General features: G+C 47.6%; 2 protein-coding genes and 1 pseudogene across 2 annotated transcripts; 1 reads left to right on the top strand and 2 right to left on the bottom strand.

Moving 5' to 3' along the window:
• Nucleotides 1-341: 341 nt before the first annotated feature.
• LOC113768882 (probable disease resistance RPP8-like protein 2) lies at nucleotides 342-2,081 on the bottom strand. Its single transcript, XM_027313390.1, has one exon. The coding sequence runs from the start codon at nucleotides 2,079-2,081 to the stop codon at nucleotides 342-344; it is 1,740 nt and encodes a 579-aa protein (XP_027169191.1).
• LOC113768881 (putative disease resistance protein At1g50180) lies at nucleotides 2,081-3,064 on the bottom strand. The gene has a single exon (XM_027313389.1). The coding sequence runs from the start codon at nucleotides 3,062-3,064 to the stop codon at nucleotides 2,081-2,083; it is 984 nt and encodes a 327-aa protein (XP_027169190.1).
• A 2,905-nt stretch (nucleotides 3,065-5,969) lies between these two features.
• Nucleotides 5,970-17,802, top strand: LOC113768880 (annotated as a pseudogene).
• Nucleotides 17,803-18,484: the final 682 nt, after the last annotated feature.

The following is an 18,484-nucleotide window of genomic DNA, read 5'->3' as shown; positions in this document are numbered from 1 at the left end:
TAAGAATACATAAAAGCATGAATTCAATTGCTTTAGATCTTTTTTTTTCCAGAACATTTCAATTTAAAAGTAGATAGCACCTTTGCCTAATTTGTTTTAGATATCTGAAATTAAAAACTTGTTCATCTTTCAATATGAAGTTTATTTGAAGATTGATTGTAAAGTGAGTCGGTCTTCATAAAAGCAATAGTCTGTTGCATGTTACAAGGTAGGAAGTAATGAAAAAGCGGTAATAAAAGAGATGTAAAAGAAAGAATTTTGATGGACAAAAGAACTCAGGAAAGCATTAGGCCACCATAAAAATTTGGCTGCAGCCATCTGATTTTACCAATGAAGGCAATTTATAATGGAGGCACGCGATGAATTCTGTACCAGTTCTCCCCTGCACGATCTCGAGCCTTCAATGCGAATTCATGGGGCATATATCCTAATCTCAGATCCTTCAGACTAGTCAATGGATGCAATCCCCTCGGGAGAATCTTCAGTTGTTTGCATTCTACAATTTCCAACTGTTTAAGGTTGCACAATGATCCTTCCTCTATCCTCCAAGTCTGTAATGTGAGGAAAGAAAGTTTCAGCAAATGCAGTTGAGGAAACCCTCCACTTGAGCAAACTAATTCTTTCCCCACGTACGCACATTGTTTCAATTTTAGGACTCTAAGATTCTGCAGCTTCTCCAGCTTTGGCATGGGATCTTCCATCAAATAGGAGTCTTTCAATGATAGCTCCTCAAGGTTCGGTGGAAAATGTTCAACATCATAGAGCTTCTTGATATATCCGTCCAGATGCAGCTTAGAAAGAAAAAAATGATCTGCAAACATCGTTGACTTGGGGATCGAAAGACGGGTTCTGTCAAAGTCCTGAATTTTAGTGTGAGCATCAACCACGAATGCTGTAACTGGATTAGCATGTAGCTTCAGACATTCCAGGTTCTTTGAGTTGAGAATCCACTTTGCCAAGGCAGCTTCTTGTGCATACAGCTCACCATGCAATTCCAGTTCTCTTATGTTGGTCAATTTGTCCAAGCCATTCTCAATTCGACTCTTTTGGGTAATGCATAACCCTTGCCAAGTTTGGAGATGAGTTAGAGCTGCATCCTTTGGTGGATCCACAACCATTTCTTTCAGTTCATTGAAGTACAAGAACCGCAGGTTCAGCAGCTTCCAAATTGCAAGGGGGATTGGACTAATCAATGTCGACCTCAAGTCCAAAGTTTGCAACTTCTCAAGGTAGCCAATTGTTGATGGAAATCTTTTTAACCAAGTTTCTCTTAAACTCAGGTACCTCAAATGGATGAGATTTCCTATTTCAGAGTCCAGCTGAGTTAAGTAAGCGCCTTCTAAGTCAAGCACGCGCAAGAGCTTAACCTTCCTTGGTTTGAAATTCGATTCAACCGAATCAAAGCACAACAATGAACGAACTTTTGGAGTGTTCTCTGTAATGGAGATTTCTCCAGAATGAATGCCAAGTCTGCGACATCTTGTTGTAACAGAATCAGCATTGACATCTCCATGGATGAAATCAAGGAAGTGTTCCTCCTTGGCTATTGAGATTGAAAGGTCTCTGAGAAGGTCATGGATTCGGCATGCTTTAATCCTTCCATTGGACTTCCTTTTAGCCACTTGAACCATGTTTCTTCCAATAAGCTCTTCCAAGTAATCTTCTGCTACATCTTCAAGGGGTTGTTGACCTCTTGGCAGCACAAATCCCTCTGCAACCCACAGCAGCATCAATCTCCTTGCAGAAATTTCAAAATCCTCAGGGAAGAGACCAAAGTATAAGAAACATGATTTCAAGTAGTGTGGCAAGTCCATATAACTCAGGGCCAACACATCTCCATATTGCATTGGTTCTTGCCTCAACTGCCAATGCATACTCTGAAACACCTTTTGCCACTCGTTAAAGGTTGCATCTTTTCTTGACAGCAGGCCACCTAGCACCACAATAGCAAGTGGTAATCCCCCACATCTCCTCAGCATCTGCTTACCTAATTCTTCAGCCCATGGTGGCAAACTTGCAGAGGATTCCCGGTCTAATTGCACCATCTTGGAGAACAATTTCCAACAATCCTCGTCATTCATTAGCAGAGTTCATGTGGGGTACTTTTCGAGTCAGCATAGAGAGCAACATCTTTAAAACGGGTAGTAAGCAGAATTCTACTCCCATTTTTCTCCTCAGGAAAGGCTGCTTTGAGATCATCCCAATCTGCAAAATTCCACAAATCATCCAAAACTATAAGATACCTTTTACTCTCCAAAAAACTTGAGATTATCTCCCGCAATTCTTCATTGCTTGCTCTTCCAAAATCTCCTCCTACATTTCCCATCAATTTTTTCCCCAGTTCTTGTAATATCTCTCTTGCTCTAAAATTTTGAGAGACATAAACAAAAGCACAGCAATCAACATGCTCCTTAAGATCAGATTTAAGGTAAACTCTCTTGGCAAGAGTGGTCTTGCCTATACCTGCCATGCCGACAACTGAGACAACACAACGCCTTGATTCTCCATGAATCAACTGTGATTCAATTATTTTTACATCTTCAACCAGACCAACAATATCCTCGCAAACATGAACAGATGATCTTCTCCTCTCTTGCAGTCTGCTAGCTGCAAAACCAGCCCCTTCTGTCCCTATTCCTATATTTCCAATTCCGTATGTGGATTTTCTGTCACTAATCTCTTGGAGTCTAATCCTGATTCGTTTTATCTGATCATTCAACTTACGACATAAGATCAACTCATTAAAGGAGAGGAAGTACCTCTTGAGAAATGTAACAAGAACTCCCCTCTGCTGTCCTTGTACCAGACTGTAAACAAAAGAGTCAAGAATATCATCTGTATCATATGCAACCTCCCTTAAGTCTGCAACCCAATTTTTGACTCTTTCATCAGCATCTTGTCTTGAATCTACGTCCTTGATGAAGCACTGCATTCGCCTCAGCTCCCCTTCGACCCATTCAATCTGATCACGTAGCTTCAGGTCCTTTGGCCATAAACCTGCAGCTCCCTCAATCAGATAGTCAGCAATCTTGTCCAATAGTAAAATAACTACTTGTTCAGCCATGTATGTTGTTTTACTTAGTTTCAGGGATTTTCAGGCCTGAAAGAAAAGTGTTTTCAGACTGTTCTGAAAAGTTAGTGGTTGAGGTGTAATTGACAGTTCAAAAAAGATCAGGTTAAGTCAACTCCGTAACGAATTTTGACTAGAGTGCTAGTCCAATGATGTTTTGACTTGTTGAGATCCTATAGTAAATAATTTACTACTTTTGGAATAGTTGCGTACCAAGGTAATTTTAAATCTCTATTTGAGTGTAGGTTAGGGGATCAAAATTTTTTTACTTACATTCTAATATTCAGCCTTTCTTGAAAATATTTTGCCAGCAGGTGAATAGACACCCGTTTGGATCGATGATGATTCATCGGTTTCTTCTTGATTTGTTTAGGTTCTCCCTCCCCCTAGTAAAGAAGGAGTAGTTATAGTATAAAATCTATCGTGTATAAAAAAATAAAAAAGATCCTTTAGTAAAACAGGATAGAATTATTGTTTTTTTTTAATCTCATGGTCAATTTGACAAGAAACAAGTTATCAAGAAACAAATGGCGGCCATATTTGACTAGAAAAATGGAAGAACCTTTACGTGCTTAATAAGATGAGTTTGTCGTCGTAGTCAATTTTGCTAGGTATAAAGTTCAGTAAACCATATATAGATTGTTTATTTGTTTAGAGTTTAGACAATGGCGACTCATACCTTACAAATATTGAAAAGTTTTGCTTGCTTGTTGCAGACTCAAACTACTCACAAGCTGCAACCACCTTTGCAGAATTTTCAAATGTTTCTGGATGGTCAGTTTACCCCTTCTACTCTCTCCAATTCTCCCTAGGATGTATGCGAGCCGAGCTACTCGCGAGCTGCTCGGTCAATGGTTTGGCTTGAACTCGGTTTGATCGAGTTCGAGCCGAGTCTCGAGCTATTCGAACGTACTTTTGAATCGAGTTTCGAGTCAATATTTTGGGGCTTGTGGCTCGTCGAGCTACTCGTCGAGTCGTGATATATTTAAATAATATATATATTATAATTATAAAATGACCGTTATGAGTATAATTTATACTGAATTTACAATATACTCTTCTTTATAATAAAATTTCATAATGGCAGAATTGTACATTTTCCGAGTCGAGTCAAAAAGCTTGATTAGACTCGGTTTGATAAGGCTTAACTAAAGGTCCAGCCTTATCGAGTCGAGTCTTGAGCTTACAGGGATTTTCTCGAGTTACGATTTTTTAGACTCAGTCGAGCTCGGGCTCGAGTTCGAGCCTAGTTACATAAGGGTCGAGTCGAACTCAAGTATAGCAATACTCGAGCTCGACTTGACTCGATTACATCCCTAATTCCCCCAATTTGCAGGTTGCCAACTGAATTGTTACTTGCACTCTTAACTCAGTGGCCACCACCAAAGTTGGTGGAGTGGGAAGTCTGAGAATCAAACCTTGCCTCCTACCATTGACCACAAAAAATGTGGCAAGCCATTTCGAGTGGCTTCCAGACGAGAGCGTCGTGCACTCGTTTGAACCAGTAGGTGGTTCAGTCCCCTCCGATTTCTCCCGACCTGTTCAGGTCCTCCCCTCCCCGTAGCATAAAAATACAAAAATTGTAAATCTATTATATCGAAAAAAAAAAAAAGCATCCGCTATCAACTTTTTATATGCACTTTTGTTATATGCGTTGAATGGGATTACAAATCCCACATTATCCAATTCATGAACCAAAAGGAGCGTTCCTAAGTATATGAATGATGTTATACGAAACTCCCCAGGTTTGATTGGCGAGTTTAATGGACGGATATTATCAAACCTAAAATCAATTTTAATTTAGGCATTAATTACAAAGCTAATGCATCTCACACATTTAATACAAAAATAATTTCTTTTGTTACCGGAATCTATTTTATATTTTTCTCTTTTTTCTCCTCAAGATACCATCTTTCTAGTACAAAAAAATTACATAGTTAAACTACCTAAACGTCAAGAACCATATTCTGCCATTTGTAGAAAATGATAAATATAAAAAGGAAAAATGGCCAATTTCATCTCTAAACTTTTTTGCTCGTACCGATTTAGCTTCTAACTTTTATTTCTAGTCAATTTAATACTTGAACTTATTTTACAGTTCTAATTAAGAACTCTATGGTGGCATCACTATTTAAAACTGATTTGGCTCCAAATTGACTAACTATACAAGGGTTTTTTTGGAAATATCACTCACAAAAATGTAATAAAACAAATAAATTGTGTAAAAATATCATACAGAGCTTTTAAATCGTGTAAAAAATCACCCGATGAAACTTCTTTAAAGTATAATCTTGAAGCTTCTTACATGATTTATTACATTCCCAAAATACCTCTGTTTAGCTAGTCAATTAGGAGCCATATTAGTTTTAAGTGATAGCGCTGTCATAAAGATCCTTAATTGAAATCGCAAAATAAGTTCACGTATCAAATTGGTTATGAATAAAAGTTTGGGACCAAATCGGCACTAAAAAAAAGTTTACGGAATTGGCTATTTTTTCATTCAGAAATCCATCACTGCACCTATGATGGGTCCGAAATCTGCGTGCTCAGAAGCTGGCTACTTTCATCTTGTAAGAAGCTACTTAATAATTGGCCCAAGCCTATGATGTTACGATTGACTTGACAATCGACTTCCCATGGCAACTCCCAGAATTTTAATGCTTCCTTCAAATCAAATCTAAGATAGCAGTTTGTTGGAGCACTACTTTTACTCTGTATCAGCCAAATTTCTCGAGACAAGTTTTGAACATAGCTTCGGTCAATTTGAATGAAATTACCCACAACTCTCCTGACTGTCAGATTCCATGCAGGTTCTTGGAAGTAGAGTTGGATCATGCATGCAGTAGCAGTATAGGCTACCTGTGAAGCCTCTTTTGCGATCCATGTGCGTTTGTAAACAATGGATCCCAAATTCAGCGTCTCCAGAAAAGGAAGAAAACGAGCCTTAATCATGCTCATCCCAGGGGTTGATCATGATGATGGGAGGAAAGCCTGTTTTTATTCTATGGACGATCAAGTTTTTGTTCAGGAACTTCCAAAACCAATCCAAAATACTTCCAAGTATCCAATGTTTTCGATTGATGAGTTCATGTGAGTGGCTGTTGCTCTTCAGTGTTCTCACTGGTAATAACTTGATGGATAAACTTGATATCCATGTGCTTATGGAACCTTCAACCAGATGTCGCAACGAAGTGCTACAAATTGATCTTTATGAGAGCTTCAAAATCTCGTCAGTCAGAAAAATATTAGCCGGGCTTTGTTATGATGAGAGCGCTCTGATGGCCACAAAGCAGTTCTATATATCCGCAGAATGAGAAAACAGGAAGCAACCGAGGTACCTGAAAGTCTTGTTCTTGTTGCTAGTTTGAGAAGCAAAAAATTGAATTTGATAAATTTCCCTTCCAGTCGGGTAGATCAGGCCCTTTCCTCGACGGGCGCCTGCATTGGATAGTTAAATATACCAGTGACGATTCCTACTCCATCATTTATTTTGATGCAAAAACCAACAGATTTCCCAATCATCCAATTCCAGAGCCTGCTTTGCATAATCAAGGAGATTTAGATGTTACGGTGCATTGGGGGACTGGGAGTTTTAGATGAATGTCTAAGCAGCATGTTTGGGCCTGGAAAGTCAGGAGATCAAATGGATGTCTCGACCATGAGAGAATATGGCGTGAAGGAGTCTTGAACAATTTTATTTAGCTTATCAAGGGAAGAAAAATGGTTTCTACTAGGCCAATCTACACTATATATAAAAGTCTCATGAATGACTGATTTACGCATTAGTGTTTCTGGCTCATAAATATGAAAGATAAGAAGTATGAACTAATATGAACTAAAAAAATTGTTAAAAAATGTTAGAACTTGACAATTAAAACTTTGATCCTTGGTCGACACCTATTCTTTGTGACCTGCTGATTTTTTTTTTCTTTTTTTGGTGACCTGCTGATTAATTACTTCTTTGTTTGCATATCATAAATGGATCAACTCTTTGTGATCTAGCTACTTACTTCTTCCTTTGAGAATATCCTTTATTAACTATTAAGACGCAAGAAGAGTTTCTCCTTGATCAAATCAAGGTTGGTTCCGGGATACGGCTACGCGAGGGACGTGGTATACCAATCGATTTACTTACTAAGCATCTCTATCCTTCAGATGATTTGGATGTAGAAATAGACGAACCAGACATGGTATTCAAGGGTTTAACTGTACATGAATTGGAAGGCCTTTATGAGGACATAAAGATGCATCTCGACTTGGACAAGGCAACGCCAAGACAGATGCAGTATTGGCAGCCACTGCTCGTGGTTTGTGATTGGGAACTATCTGAAGCTAGAAAAAGGGACTCATCTGATCGAGCCATTGTGCGTGGAGAGCAACTTCCTCCTGAACTGCTTGCCAAAGAGCAAGGAATGCATTGAAGTATCGAATCATATGTGCAGAGACTTCTGCAGGGGAAATCTTATCGCGAACTGGAAGCTCTAAGGTCTCAGGTTGAGGCGCAGATGCAGTCTGGTACAGCTAAGGTGGTCGAATTTTGGGAAGTTCTTCTTAGGCGCATTGATATCTTCAAGGGTAAGGCTTGTCTTGAGGAAATCCACACCGAAGTACTTAGCAGACACCTCCAGCACCTTGAGAAACCAATAGAATTCGGAGACTGTGAGATAGACTTCAGTCCAAAGCCTGACAATAGAGGAGGACCCAGTCTGTCATGACGGGAAAGATGTTCAAGTTCTCTTGCCACAATGTACAAGGCGTGAAGAGAATCCAGAAAAGCATCGCCAAGAATTGGGGGCTGGGCCTCCTGCTTCTGATGATAACTTTGAGAAGAAAGCAATGGGAGCCATGGAAGAAGGTGATGCAATTTTTGGCTGGAAACATGAAATTAATCTTGATTCACAGGTCTACTGGTGGCGTGCCAAGTACAGTCCAAGAAAGCCCAAGTATTTTAATCGTGTTCATACGGGGTATGAGTGGAATAAATACAACCGCAACCACTATGACCATGATAGCCCACAGCCAAAAATTGTACAAGGGTACTGTAGTGGGGCCCAGACGCACATCGGCCCGGGCCACGAACAGCCCAGTCCGACCCACGAGCTCGTACTGGAGGTGCTGGACTACGGTTTCAGGTCGGCCCATGCGGGCGCCGCCTCTCAGGCGTAGGGGCCTGATGGGCTGCGAGGTCCGCATCCTTAGGCTTGTGTCATGGAGCCCTAGGAGTCATTCACTCCAGTAAGGACTCCTTGTCCTACCAGGAAGCTACTACCTGAGCATCTATAAATACTACACAAAAGAGAGGCACAAGGTACGCTATTCATAGCACAATCTCTACTCTTTCACTTACAAATCTTCCTCTGACTTGATCGTCGGAGTTGCTACAGGGGACTCAGCCCCGCAGCTCGCCCGCGCGCAGGTCGGACGATTCCGCTCGCTCCCTAGGCACCCGGTCAGGTCGGACCTTCACCTCGGCAGTCGCATCAATTGGCGCCGTCTGTGGGAACACGTTACTTTTCTTCGCGAATCATGCCGAAAACAAGGTCTCAGAGGAACGCTGGTGCATCTAAGGGGAAGGAGCGAAGCGCCCCCCTAAATTCTCATCGGGATCCGACACCTGAAGGAGCAGGGGCGGGGCCTTCACGGATTCCGCCTGAACAGCTGGTGCAAACGGTGGCGGCAAACCTGCCCACCTTCGAAGCGATCGTGGACTACCTCAAAGGGCAGTCGGGAGGTCAGTTCGACAAGGAGCCTAAGGTCTAAGGAGCCGACCTGTCAGAGTCCCGAACTGGGAGCCCCAATCACGGGGCCAAGCGGGCACGTCGGGAACTCACGCGAGAGCAGGTCGAGGTCGTGGAGCCATCTCACAAGAACTCCCGAACTGAGCATCCGGAGCCCGTCCGGGGGCTCTCCCCCCGGAGGGAGCGACAACAGGTACGGGACGAGCTAGACCTGATGCTCGACCCGGAGGCGGACAGGTACATTGCTTCCCCCTTTGCGCTTGACATCGAGGAATACCAACTGCCCGCGAAGTTCAAAATTCCAACCATGAAACCTTACGACGCTACTACGGATCCGGAAGACCACCTGTTCGTGTTCATGACGCAGATGCGCTTACAAACGGCTGCAGATGCGGTCAGGTGCAAGACCTTCCCGATGTTCCTAGAAGGAAGGGCTCGGCAGTGGTTCCAGGGACTTCCCCCCAGATCGATTAGTTCTTTCACTCAGCTCGCGCGACTGTTCTCAGCACAGTTCGTTTCTTCGCGAGCCTTCTCCAAAAGCACCGCTCACCTTATGACCATTCAACAAAGGGTCGAGGAATCACTGCGTGAATACATGGTGCGGTTCAATAACGAATCCCTCCAGGTCCGCGACCGAGATGACAAGGTGGTCATGGCTGCCTTCATTAACGGGCTACGGAAGCAGAAGTTATACACCGAGCTCGTGGAGCGGCCACCCAAGTCAGTTCGGGAGATGTTGGATCGAGCTCATGAGAAGGCCAATGCTGAGGAGGCTAATCGCCTGAAGGGCGCCCAGGAGAGGCAGAGGGATGACAAGCGAAGAAGGACAACCGACCAGGGGGACGTGCGACGTGACCAAGGGCGGAAAAATACCTATGACCACCCGTCTAGGAGCCGACCCTTAGGGGCAGACAAGCCTTGGACTTCCCTCACTGCCCCCCGAGCTCGGGTCCTCACGGTGATGGAGCAGGAAGGGCTATCCCGACCTCCCCGGCCCTTGGCCGGGGATAGAAGCAGGAGAGATCAGGACCTGTACTGTGCGTACCACAGGGATGTGGGCCACGACACTGAAGACTGTCGCCACCTTAAGAAGGAAATTGAAAAGCTGATCCGGAGGGGTCATCTTGGCCAGTTCGTCCGCGAAGGGCGAACTGATCATAAGCAAGGAGGATTCAAGCGAGATCGGGCGCCCAGCTCGCACGACCGACCTCGGGGTCCTCGGGAGCGGACTCCGGTACGCGGGGAGCAGGCTCTGGCGGGAGTGATCAACACTATTGCAGGGGGACCTGCTGGAGGGGATAGCCATTCGGCTCGGCGAAATAACAGGCCTCCCCCCAGTGGGGAGAGCTCAAACAAGCGTTTAAAGATGTACGAGGAGATCATCTACGGGCCGGAGGATGCGGTACCTCTAGCTTCCAATAACCACGAGGCAATTGTGATAGAGGTCGTCGCATGTAACTATAAGGTCAAAAAGGTATACATTGACAATGGGAGCGCCATCGATGTGTTGTACTACAAGGCCTTCAGAGAACTACAGCTAGAAGATAAACAGCTCATTCCAGTTCGTACCCCCTTGATAGGGTTTGCAGGTCCGCCGGTAAGGCCTGAGGGAATGATAACCCTCCAGGTCACCATAGGGGAGTCACCAAGGTGCCGAACTGTTCAGGTAAATTTCGCGGTGGTAAAGGAGCCGTCCTCCTACAACATGATATTGGGACGTCCAACCCTAAACGCACTCCGAGCTGTCTGTTCGACCTTACACCTCAGCATGAAATTTCCCACTCCCGAGGGAGTGGCCGAGGTGCAGGGGGACCCGGAGGTAGCTCGAGCATGCTATATTGCAACCCTCAAGGGTAAGGAGAAGCTGGTGGCGCAGACAGCCCTTCTGGAGCCCTGGGAGCCTACTGAGAAGGAGGAGAGGTTGGAGACGGACGAAAATCTGCTTGAATTGCTTGTCAACCCCGAGCGACCTGATCGTGTGGTTAAGGCGGGATCTGGACTAAACGAGCAGGTAAGGAGGGCCCTGGAGTCCCTCCTGGAGGAGTACGCCGAGATCTTTGCTTGGAGTGCCGATGACATGCCAGGAGTTCCTCCCGAACTGGCAGTCCACAAGCTGCATGTGGATCCGAGCATCCGGCCAGTGAAGCAGAAGAAGAGAAACTTTGCACCTGAACGCAACAAGGTCGTTAAAGAAGAGGTGGGCAAGCTGTTGGAGGCTAGAATTGTGAAGGAGATCCACTATCCGACCTGGCTGGCCAACCCGGTGCTGGTCAAAAAGGAGGACAAGGCTTGGCGGATGTGCGTGGACTTCACCGACCTGAATAAGGCTTGCCCAAAGGATTGCTACCCTCTCCCTCGCATCGACCTGCTGGTCGACTCAACAACTGGGTACGAGATCTTCTGCTTCCTGGATGCTTTCAAAGGGTATCACCAGATAGCTCTGGATAAGGAGGATCAAGAGAAGACTGCCTTCATCACCGAATGCGGTACGTATTGTTATACCACCATGCCGTTTGGCTTGAAAAATGCAGGCGCGACCTATCAGCGGCTGGTCAACAAGCTGTTCAAGAACCAGATCGGCCAAAACATGGAGGTATACGTGGATGACATGCTGGTGAAAAGCCGAACTCAGGAGCAGTTCGTCGACGACCTCAGGGAGATCTTTGACGTCCTACGGAGCTCGCGGATGCGGCTAAATCCCAAGAAATGCACCTTCGGGGTCAGGTCGGGCAAGTTCCTTGGATACATGATATCAAAAGACGGAGTAAGGGCTAACCCCGACAAGGTAAAAGCCATCATGGACATGGCTCCTCCCCGAAGCATAAAAGAGGTTCAAAGGCTGGCTGGCAGGATGGCGGCCTTGAACAGGTTCTTGTCGAAATCTGCAGTTCGGGGTTCTCCTTTCTTCAGGGCCCTGCGAAGAGGCCCTCAGTTCGAGTGGACCCCCGAGTGTCAGCAAGCGTTTGACGAGCTGAAAGCCCACATCGCACGATTGCCCTCCTTGACCTCTCCTGCGCATGGAGAAACCTTATTTATCTATCTAGCAGTAGGGGAGGAGGCGATCAGTGCGGTACTAGTTCGGGACGAAGGAAAGGTCCAGAAGCCTGTATACTATGTCAGCCGAGCTTTGCAGGGCGCGGAGACAAGGTACACCTCGATTGAGCGATATGTCTTGGCGTTAGTTCACGCGGCTCGGAAGCTCAGGTCATATTTCCAAGCTCACCCAGTGGTGGTTATGACCGACCAGCCACTCAAGCAAATTCTTTCAAGGCCTGACGCCTCAGGTAGAATGGTGAGGTGGGCCGTGGAGCTGTCCGGATACGACCTCAGCTACCAACCTCGCACGGCCATTAAGGCCCAAGCATTGGCAGATTTTATAGCCGAAGGGGTCTCCTTCGGACAACCGGAGCCGCAGGCCAAACGGACCAGAGACACAGCCGAGGCCCAGCAGGTCGGAGAAGCTGTCGAGGCCGCGCAGACGACCCGATCCCGGACGACCCAAGGCACGGCAGAGGCCAGGCATGCCGAAAAAGCTGCCCAGGTCGAGCGAGCCGCCAAGGCTTTCAAGGCCGAGCAGGCGGAGGGGCATGTCAAGGTCGGGCAGGCCACAAAGGGAGCTCAGGCCGGACAGATCGGAGACGCAGCGGAGGCTGAACACGCCGAAGAGGCTGTCGAGATCGAACAGGCCACTGGCGAAGTTGATCAGATCATTCCAGTCTGGACCCTGTTCGTAGATGGATCGTCAAGCAAGGAAGGATGCGGAGCCGGGCTCCTCCTGACTAGCCCTCTGGGGGATGAGTTGGCCTACGCCCTGAGGTTTGATTTCAGGGCCTCTAACAACGAGTCCGAATATGAGGCCCTGGTCGCAGGGATGGTGATAGCTCGGAAGTTGGGGGCCGAGTCAATAGAAGTCTACAGCGACTCACAGCTGATAGTCAACCAGGTAGGGGGAAGCTACGAAGTTAAGGAGGAGCCCCTAAGAAGGTACGTCGCCAAAGTGCATGAGCTAAGGGCCCAGTTCAAAGTATTCGCGCTCAAGCAGGTCCCTCGGAGCCAAAATAAGAGGGCGGATGCTCTGTCCAAGCTAGCTTCCACCTCGGTCGGCACGCTGAACAAAGAAGTCTTGGTGGAAGTCGTCAGAAATCGGGCGTATGACCAGGTGGACTTGCTTGTTATTCAAGTAGTGAGCTCATGGATGGATCCCATTATACGGTATTTAGCTAATGGAGAGCTCCCTCAAGACCGGGTGGAGGCGCGAAGGGTCCTCCTCAGGTCGCGGGGATACGAGCTCTCAAATGGGGTGCTTTACAAGAAATCCTACCTACGCCCGTGGCTGAGGTGCATTACTCCGGAGGAGGGAAACTACATCCTGCGTGAGTTGCACGAGGGCATCTGCGGAAACCACGTCGGCCCGAGGGTTTTGGCCAAGAAAGGAATGCTGTCTGGTTACTACTGGCCGACCATATTCTTGGATTCGACTGAGCTGGTAACTCGGTGCAAGTCCTGCCAGCTGCATGCGCCGATCCATCACGCCCCGACTCAGGAGATGATCCCTCTTCAGAGCCCTTGGCCTTTTTTCCAATGGGGAATCGACCTGTTGGGGCCATTTCCCCGAGCTCCAGGGGGCTATGAGCATGTGGTTGTGGCTGTAGACTATTTCACCAAATGGGTGGAGGCCGAGCCCCTTATCACCATTAGCAGCAGGTCGGTGCAGAAGTTCCTCTGGAAAAACATCGTTTGCCGATTTGGTATACCCCATGTCCTGGTCTCGGACAATGGACGCCAGTTCGCTGACGTTGCTCTTCAAGGTTGGTGCACGGAGCTCGGAATCCGGCAGCACTTCACCTCGGTAGGCCACCCTCAGGCAAACGGCCAGGTCGAAAACGTCAACAGGACCATACTGCACGGCTTAAAGACACGGATGGAGTCTGCCCGAACTGGGTGGTTGGACGAACTGCCGACCATATTGTGGGCTTACCGAACCACTCCCCGAACTGCTACGCAGGAGACTCCTTTCGTGCTGACCTATGGAGCGGAGGCGGTGATCCCGGCGGAGATAGGTGTTCCTTCGAACAGAGTTCAGAACTTCATAGCTCGGGACAATGAAGAGGAGCTGCGTCTTAACCTGGACTTGCTGGAAGGGAGGAGAGAAGAAGCAGCTATACGCATGGCCAAGTATAAGGGACAGATCGCGCGACACTACAATGCTAGGGTAAAGCCTCTGGCTTTTAAGCAAGGGGACCTGGTCCTGAGGAAGAACAGCGTAAGTCGGCTTCAGGGCACTGGTAAGCTGGGTCCAAATTGGGAAGGACCCTATGTGGTGAAAGAAGCAGACCGTGCTGGATACTGCAGGTTAGCTCACCTCAGCGGGGAAGAGGTCCCTCGTACTTGGCACAATTCCAACCTGAGGATTTTTCGTTAGGCTCGCACACGACAGTTCGTCTCAAGGTCAAGACTTTGATTAATGCTAGTGTATTTGGCTAATAAGCTGTTTTCATCTTAGGGAATAGCTCACTTATGTCGGCATAAGGCCGAACTGATATGTCTTGTTGTGAGAAACTTTGCAAATGCGATTAAGTATAAGACAAAAGGAAGGCTGTTCATTTCATTCAATAAAAACTGTACAATGAAGAGCAGAGTTCATACAAAACGAACTACCGATAGTTCGGGTTCTACCCTAAGCCCTATTCTAGTTTTCGCCCTCCTCCTCCTCCTGCTCGGATTCAGGAGTGGTCACTGGCAGCAGGGGGTCGGCAACCAGGTCGACCAGCTTCCGCCCGTGCGTATAGCCCTCCACCAGGCGGTCGAGCTGCTCCACAGCTAGGGGATTGTAGCTGGGAAAGTTTCCCAGGTCAAACCCGGGTAGCCCTAGCCCCTGCACTTCCTGCAGGGCCTGGGAATACCCGTGCTGCAGAACGGGGGTATTCAGGATGGCCAGGTCGCCCCTGAACTCCTCGGACCTCAGGAAGGTCCGCACACCCTCCTGGCTTCCCTCAGCCCTAGCTGCCTCTGCCTGAGCAGACAACCCAGCTGCCTTTTGCTGTTCCTCTTTCAGCTGTGAGGTTAGATCGGCGTTTTTCTTCAGTTCTAGCTCGAAGTTTGTGTGGACTTGCGCGAGCTGCTTCTTCAGGCCTTCAGCTTCGGCCACAGCTGCTGCGTTCTGGCTGAGCAACTTCTCGTTGGCCGCCTTCGTTTCAGTCAGCAGGGGGAGCAGGCCCTCGTAACGCTTGGCCAGCTCGGCCCCAACCAGGTTCACTTGCGCCATTCCCGTATAGAAGTAGTTGAGGAGGTCGGATGACTCCATGGCCTTGGTCAAGTTGTAGTCCCGTGGGAGGATGGCCCCGTGAGCAAGCTCCCGTGCCACCTCGGGGAACTGAGCTCGGTCGTTTATGGATAGCTTCCACTGGGGGCAGAAGTGCATAGGGTGTTGGTGCGTCGTCAGCTGCGTCTGGGGGTCGAAGAGCAGGGAGCTTTGGCGTTGCCACAGGTTTGGAGGAGCTTCAGCGCGGGCTTGCTCTTCGACGGTGTTCACGCCGTAGTGGCCGCTTTGGGCGGGCTCGGGTGTTGGCCTCTCCTCCCGAGCTGGGGACGAGGGCGTTTCCACCCTGGCTCTCTTAGCAGTGGTCTTCTTTTTCTTTTTCTTCCCAGCCTCAACCGCCTTGGAGGATTGGGCGGGAGCTGGCTGAGGTATGGGAGCTGGCACTGAGCTGGCTGGGATAGCCAACGGATCCTGAGTGGGCTCCCGGGTGCTGTACCACCGATGGATAGAAGTGAGGAAAATCTCTTCACTGCACATGAAGAAGATCAGAAGGTCAGCAGATGCATAAAAAAAAAAAAAAAAAAAAAAAAAAGAGAGGAAAGACTGAGGTCCAGGTCGATTACGGGCTGTCAGCTCGTCCGGCGATAGAGATTTGTTTTCAGGCGAGGGATCTGAGGGATTAGCTCGGATCAGCTCCGCCGCCCAAAGCTGGGCATTGCTGAACTCTTTCACCTCCAGCTTCTCGTCCGAGCTGAGTAGCCGGTTGAGCTCGTTCACAGGGAGCGGGGACGGAAGTGGATCTGAGACCTGAGTCTCCGCCCTCCAGGTCAGGGGGGGGAAGCCCAGGTTCTTCACAAAGAAGAAGTAACGCTTCCAGTCTTTAATTGAGGAAGGTGCTCCCGTGAACAGTTCACGGGTGGGGGATTTTGCTCCACTTCTGCGGGCAAAGTAGAACCACCCAGGCACCTTCCCGCTGACCTTCATCTGGAAGAAGGCTTGGAACAGGTCGTGAGAAAATGGGATTTCTAAGGCACGACATAGGATAAAGAAACCTACGATGGAGCGGACGCCATTGGGAATGACCTGGGTTATGCGGATGCCCCAGAAAGTGAGGATAAAGAAAAAGAAATCAGGGATAGGCAAGCGAAGGCCAGCCATCAGCTGGTCCCTGTAGATCGCCACGAACCCGGGAGGAGGTCGGCTGGCGACCTCTCCTGGGTGGGCAGCCCTAGGTTCAAAATGGGCTGGGATTTCGTACTTTTCTACCAGCACGTCTACGTCCTTTTGCTCCAGGGCTGGGGGGATAGTGTCGACCTCTCCGAAGTCGCCACTAGGTCCTCCCGAGGTCCCTGCTGCCGTCTGGATCGGAGCTGCCTGTTCAGCAACTCCAACTAGGGGCTGGGCAGGTCGCTCCACTGGGCTCATGTCTCTAACAGGAGGTTGGACGGAAGAAGGCGCGGGCATTGGCCCAAATGAAATTGAAGGGGAAGAACTAAAGGAATCGGAGGAGCTGCTATCTAAGAGTATGGGGCTAGACGTCCTATGCCTAGGGGCTGAGCTGGTGACGTCAGAACTATCAGAACTGTAAGAAGACATAAAAAGGAAAAGGGGAACTTACTGATGGGAGGAGATCGGATGGAAGGCTGATCTAAGGATAGCGCGAACTGACTCTGGACTCCTAAAGCTGGGCGATCCGATGTGCTCTCGGAAGAAAGAAAGTGAAACAGCGAACTAAGGAGGGGAGGAGCGAACTGACAAAATGAAGGAAGGGGTGTGAAAATGACGCCCAAGAAGCCTATTTATAGACAACTCACAAGGCGGGAAGATGAAGGGACGTGCATTTATTTGAACCATTATGGGGAACCGTTCCTAACCGTCGTAGCTGGCGGACGTGACGATCGAGGTGACTGACGCGAACCGACGCGACGGTTGCGTGCACCACTCTTAGACAGGGGCCCCACACCGAGCTGACGCGATGCCAGAAAGACGGCTAGACTCACGCACACGATCGATGACTCTAGACTAGAGGGGGGGCTAGTGTAGTGGGGCCCAGACGCACATCGGCCCGGGCCACGAACAGCCCAGTCCGACCCACGAGCTCGTACTGGAGGTGCTGGGCTACGGTTTCAGGTCGGCCCATGCGGGCGCCGCCTCTCAGGCGTAGGGGCCTGATGGGCTGCGAGGTCCGCATCCTTAGGCTTGTGTCATGGAGCCCTAGGAGTCATTCACTCCAGTAAGGACTCCTTGTCCTACCAGGAAGCTACTACCTGAGCATCTATAAATACTACACAAAAGAGAGGCACAAGGTACGCTATTCATAGCACAATCTCTACTCTTTCACTTACAAATCTTCCTCTGACTTGATCGTCGGAGTTGCTACAGGGGACTCAGCCCCGCAGCTCGCCCGCGCGCAGGTCGGACGATTCCGCTCGCTCCCTAGGCACCCGGTCAGGTCGGACCTTCACCTCAGCAGTCGCATCAGGTACAAATTCAACATTTTCTATCCAGATCTTGCTGATAAAGAGAAAGCTCCGACTTATGCCATCGAGAAGGATGGCAACAGTTTAGAGACCTGCATCATCAGGTTCCCTTCAGGGCCACCTTATGAAGACATAGCATTTCGGGAAGTTAACAAAGAAAGGGATTATTCCCATAAGAAGTGGTTCAAGTGCACTTTTGGACAAGGAGTTCTACGTTTGTACTTCAACTTCAAAAGGTATCAGTACCGGAGGTGATTGATCCTTGGATATCTGGTTCGATCGAGGAATGCTTTGTTGTAATTTTTCTCTTCTTGACAATATTGTAACACCATCCATCATTGGTATGTTATACGTGAAGAACAAAAATTCACAGTTGAAAGCGAATACAGCAAAATGTTTATTTACTGGGAGTAAACACAGTAGTAGACTAGGTAGAGATATAATACAAAACGAAGAGTAATATATGGTTTATGGATGTCTATGTTTTGATAAGGTAGAGTTATAATGCAAAATACAAATACATTAGCTAACAAGAGCCTCTCAGCTTTGGAATTTTTCCAATAGCAATAACAATTGTCTTTAATTATCTCCTCTCTGACAATATCGTTTCAGCATTTATAGAAGTAGACATAACTCAGATTGACATAAATCTTTAGTGAAAATGACAGATCCAGTTTCAAATTGAGGAATATTGCATGTATCAAAAATCCAGCCTAAATTCGATCAGAAATAGTAGGTTTGTAATTCAAGATTAAGAAAAGCCTTGAGTTTAAAGAAAAAATGTTCAGGAATGTGACGATGTGAGATGCAAGAAAGATATGGATGATGGTTTCCTGCTTAAGACCTAAACTTTAATTCATCAAAGAACGGAGGACATTTCGGTTTCTGATACTACTCGTTCATACCTATATAATCTGAAAAACAAGTCATTCTCGGA

Source organism: Coffea eugenioides, chromosome 4, assembly GCF_003713205.1.
Source record: "Coffea eugenioides isolate CCC68of chromosome 4, Ceug_1.0, whole genome shotgun sequence".
NCBI lineage: Eukaryota > Viridiplantae > Streptophyta > Magnoliopsida > Gentianales > Rubiaceae > Coffea > Coffea eugenioides.
This window is presented reverse-complemented; position numbering and strand designations above follow the sequence as displayed.

Excerpts from the sequence above, each read along its gene's own strand:
- LOC113768882 (XM_027313390.1), bottom strand. The coding sequence starts at position 2,081 with ATGAATGACGAGGATTGTTGGAAATTGTTCTCCAAGATGGTGCAATTA.
- LOC113768881 (XM_027313389.1), bottom strand. The coding sequence starts at position 3,064 with ATGGCTGAACAAGTAGTTATTTTACTATTGGACAAGATTGCTGACTAT.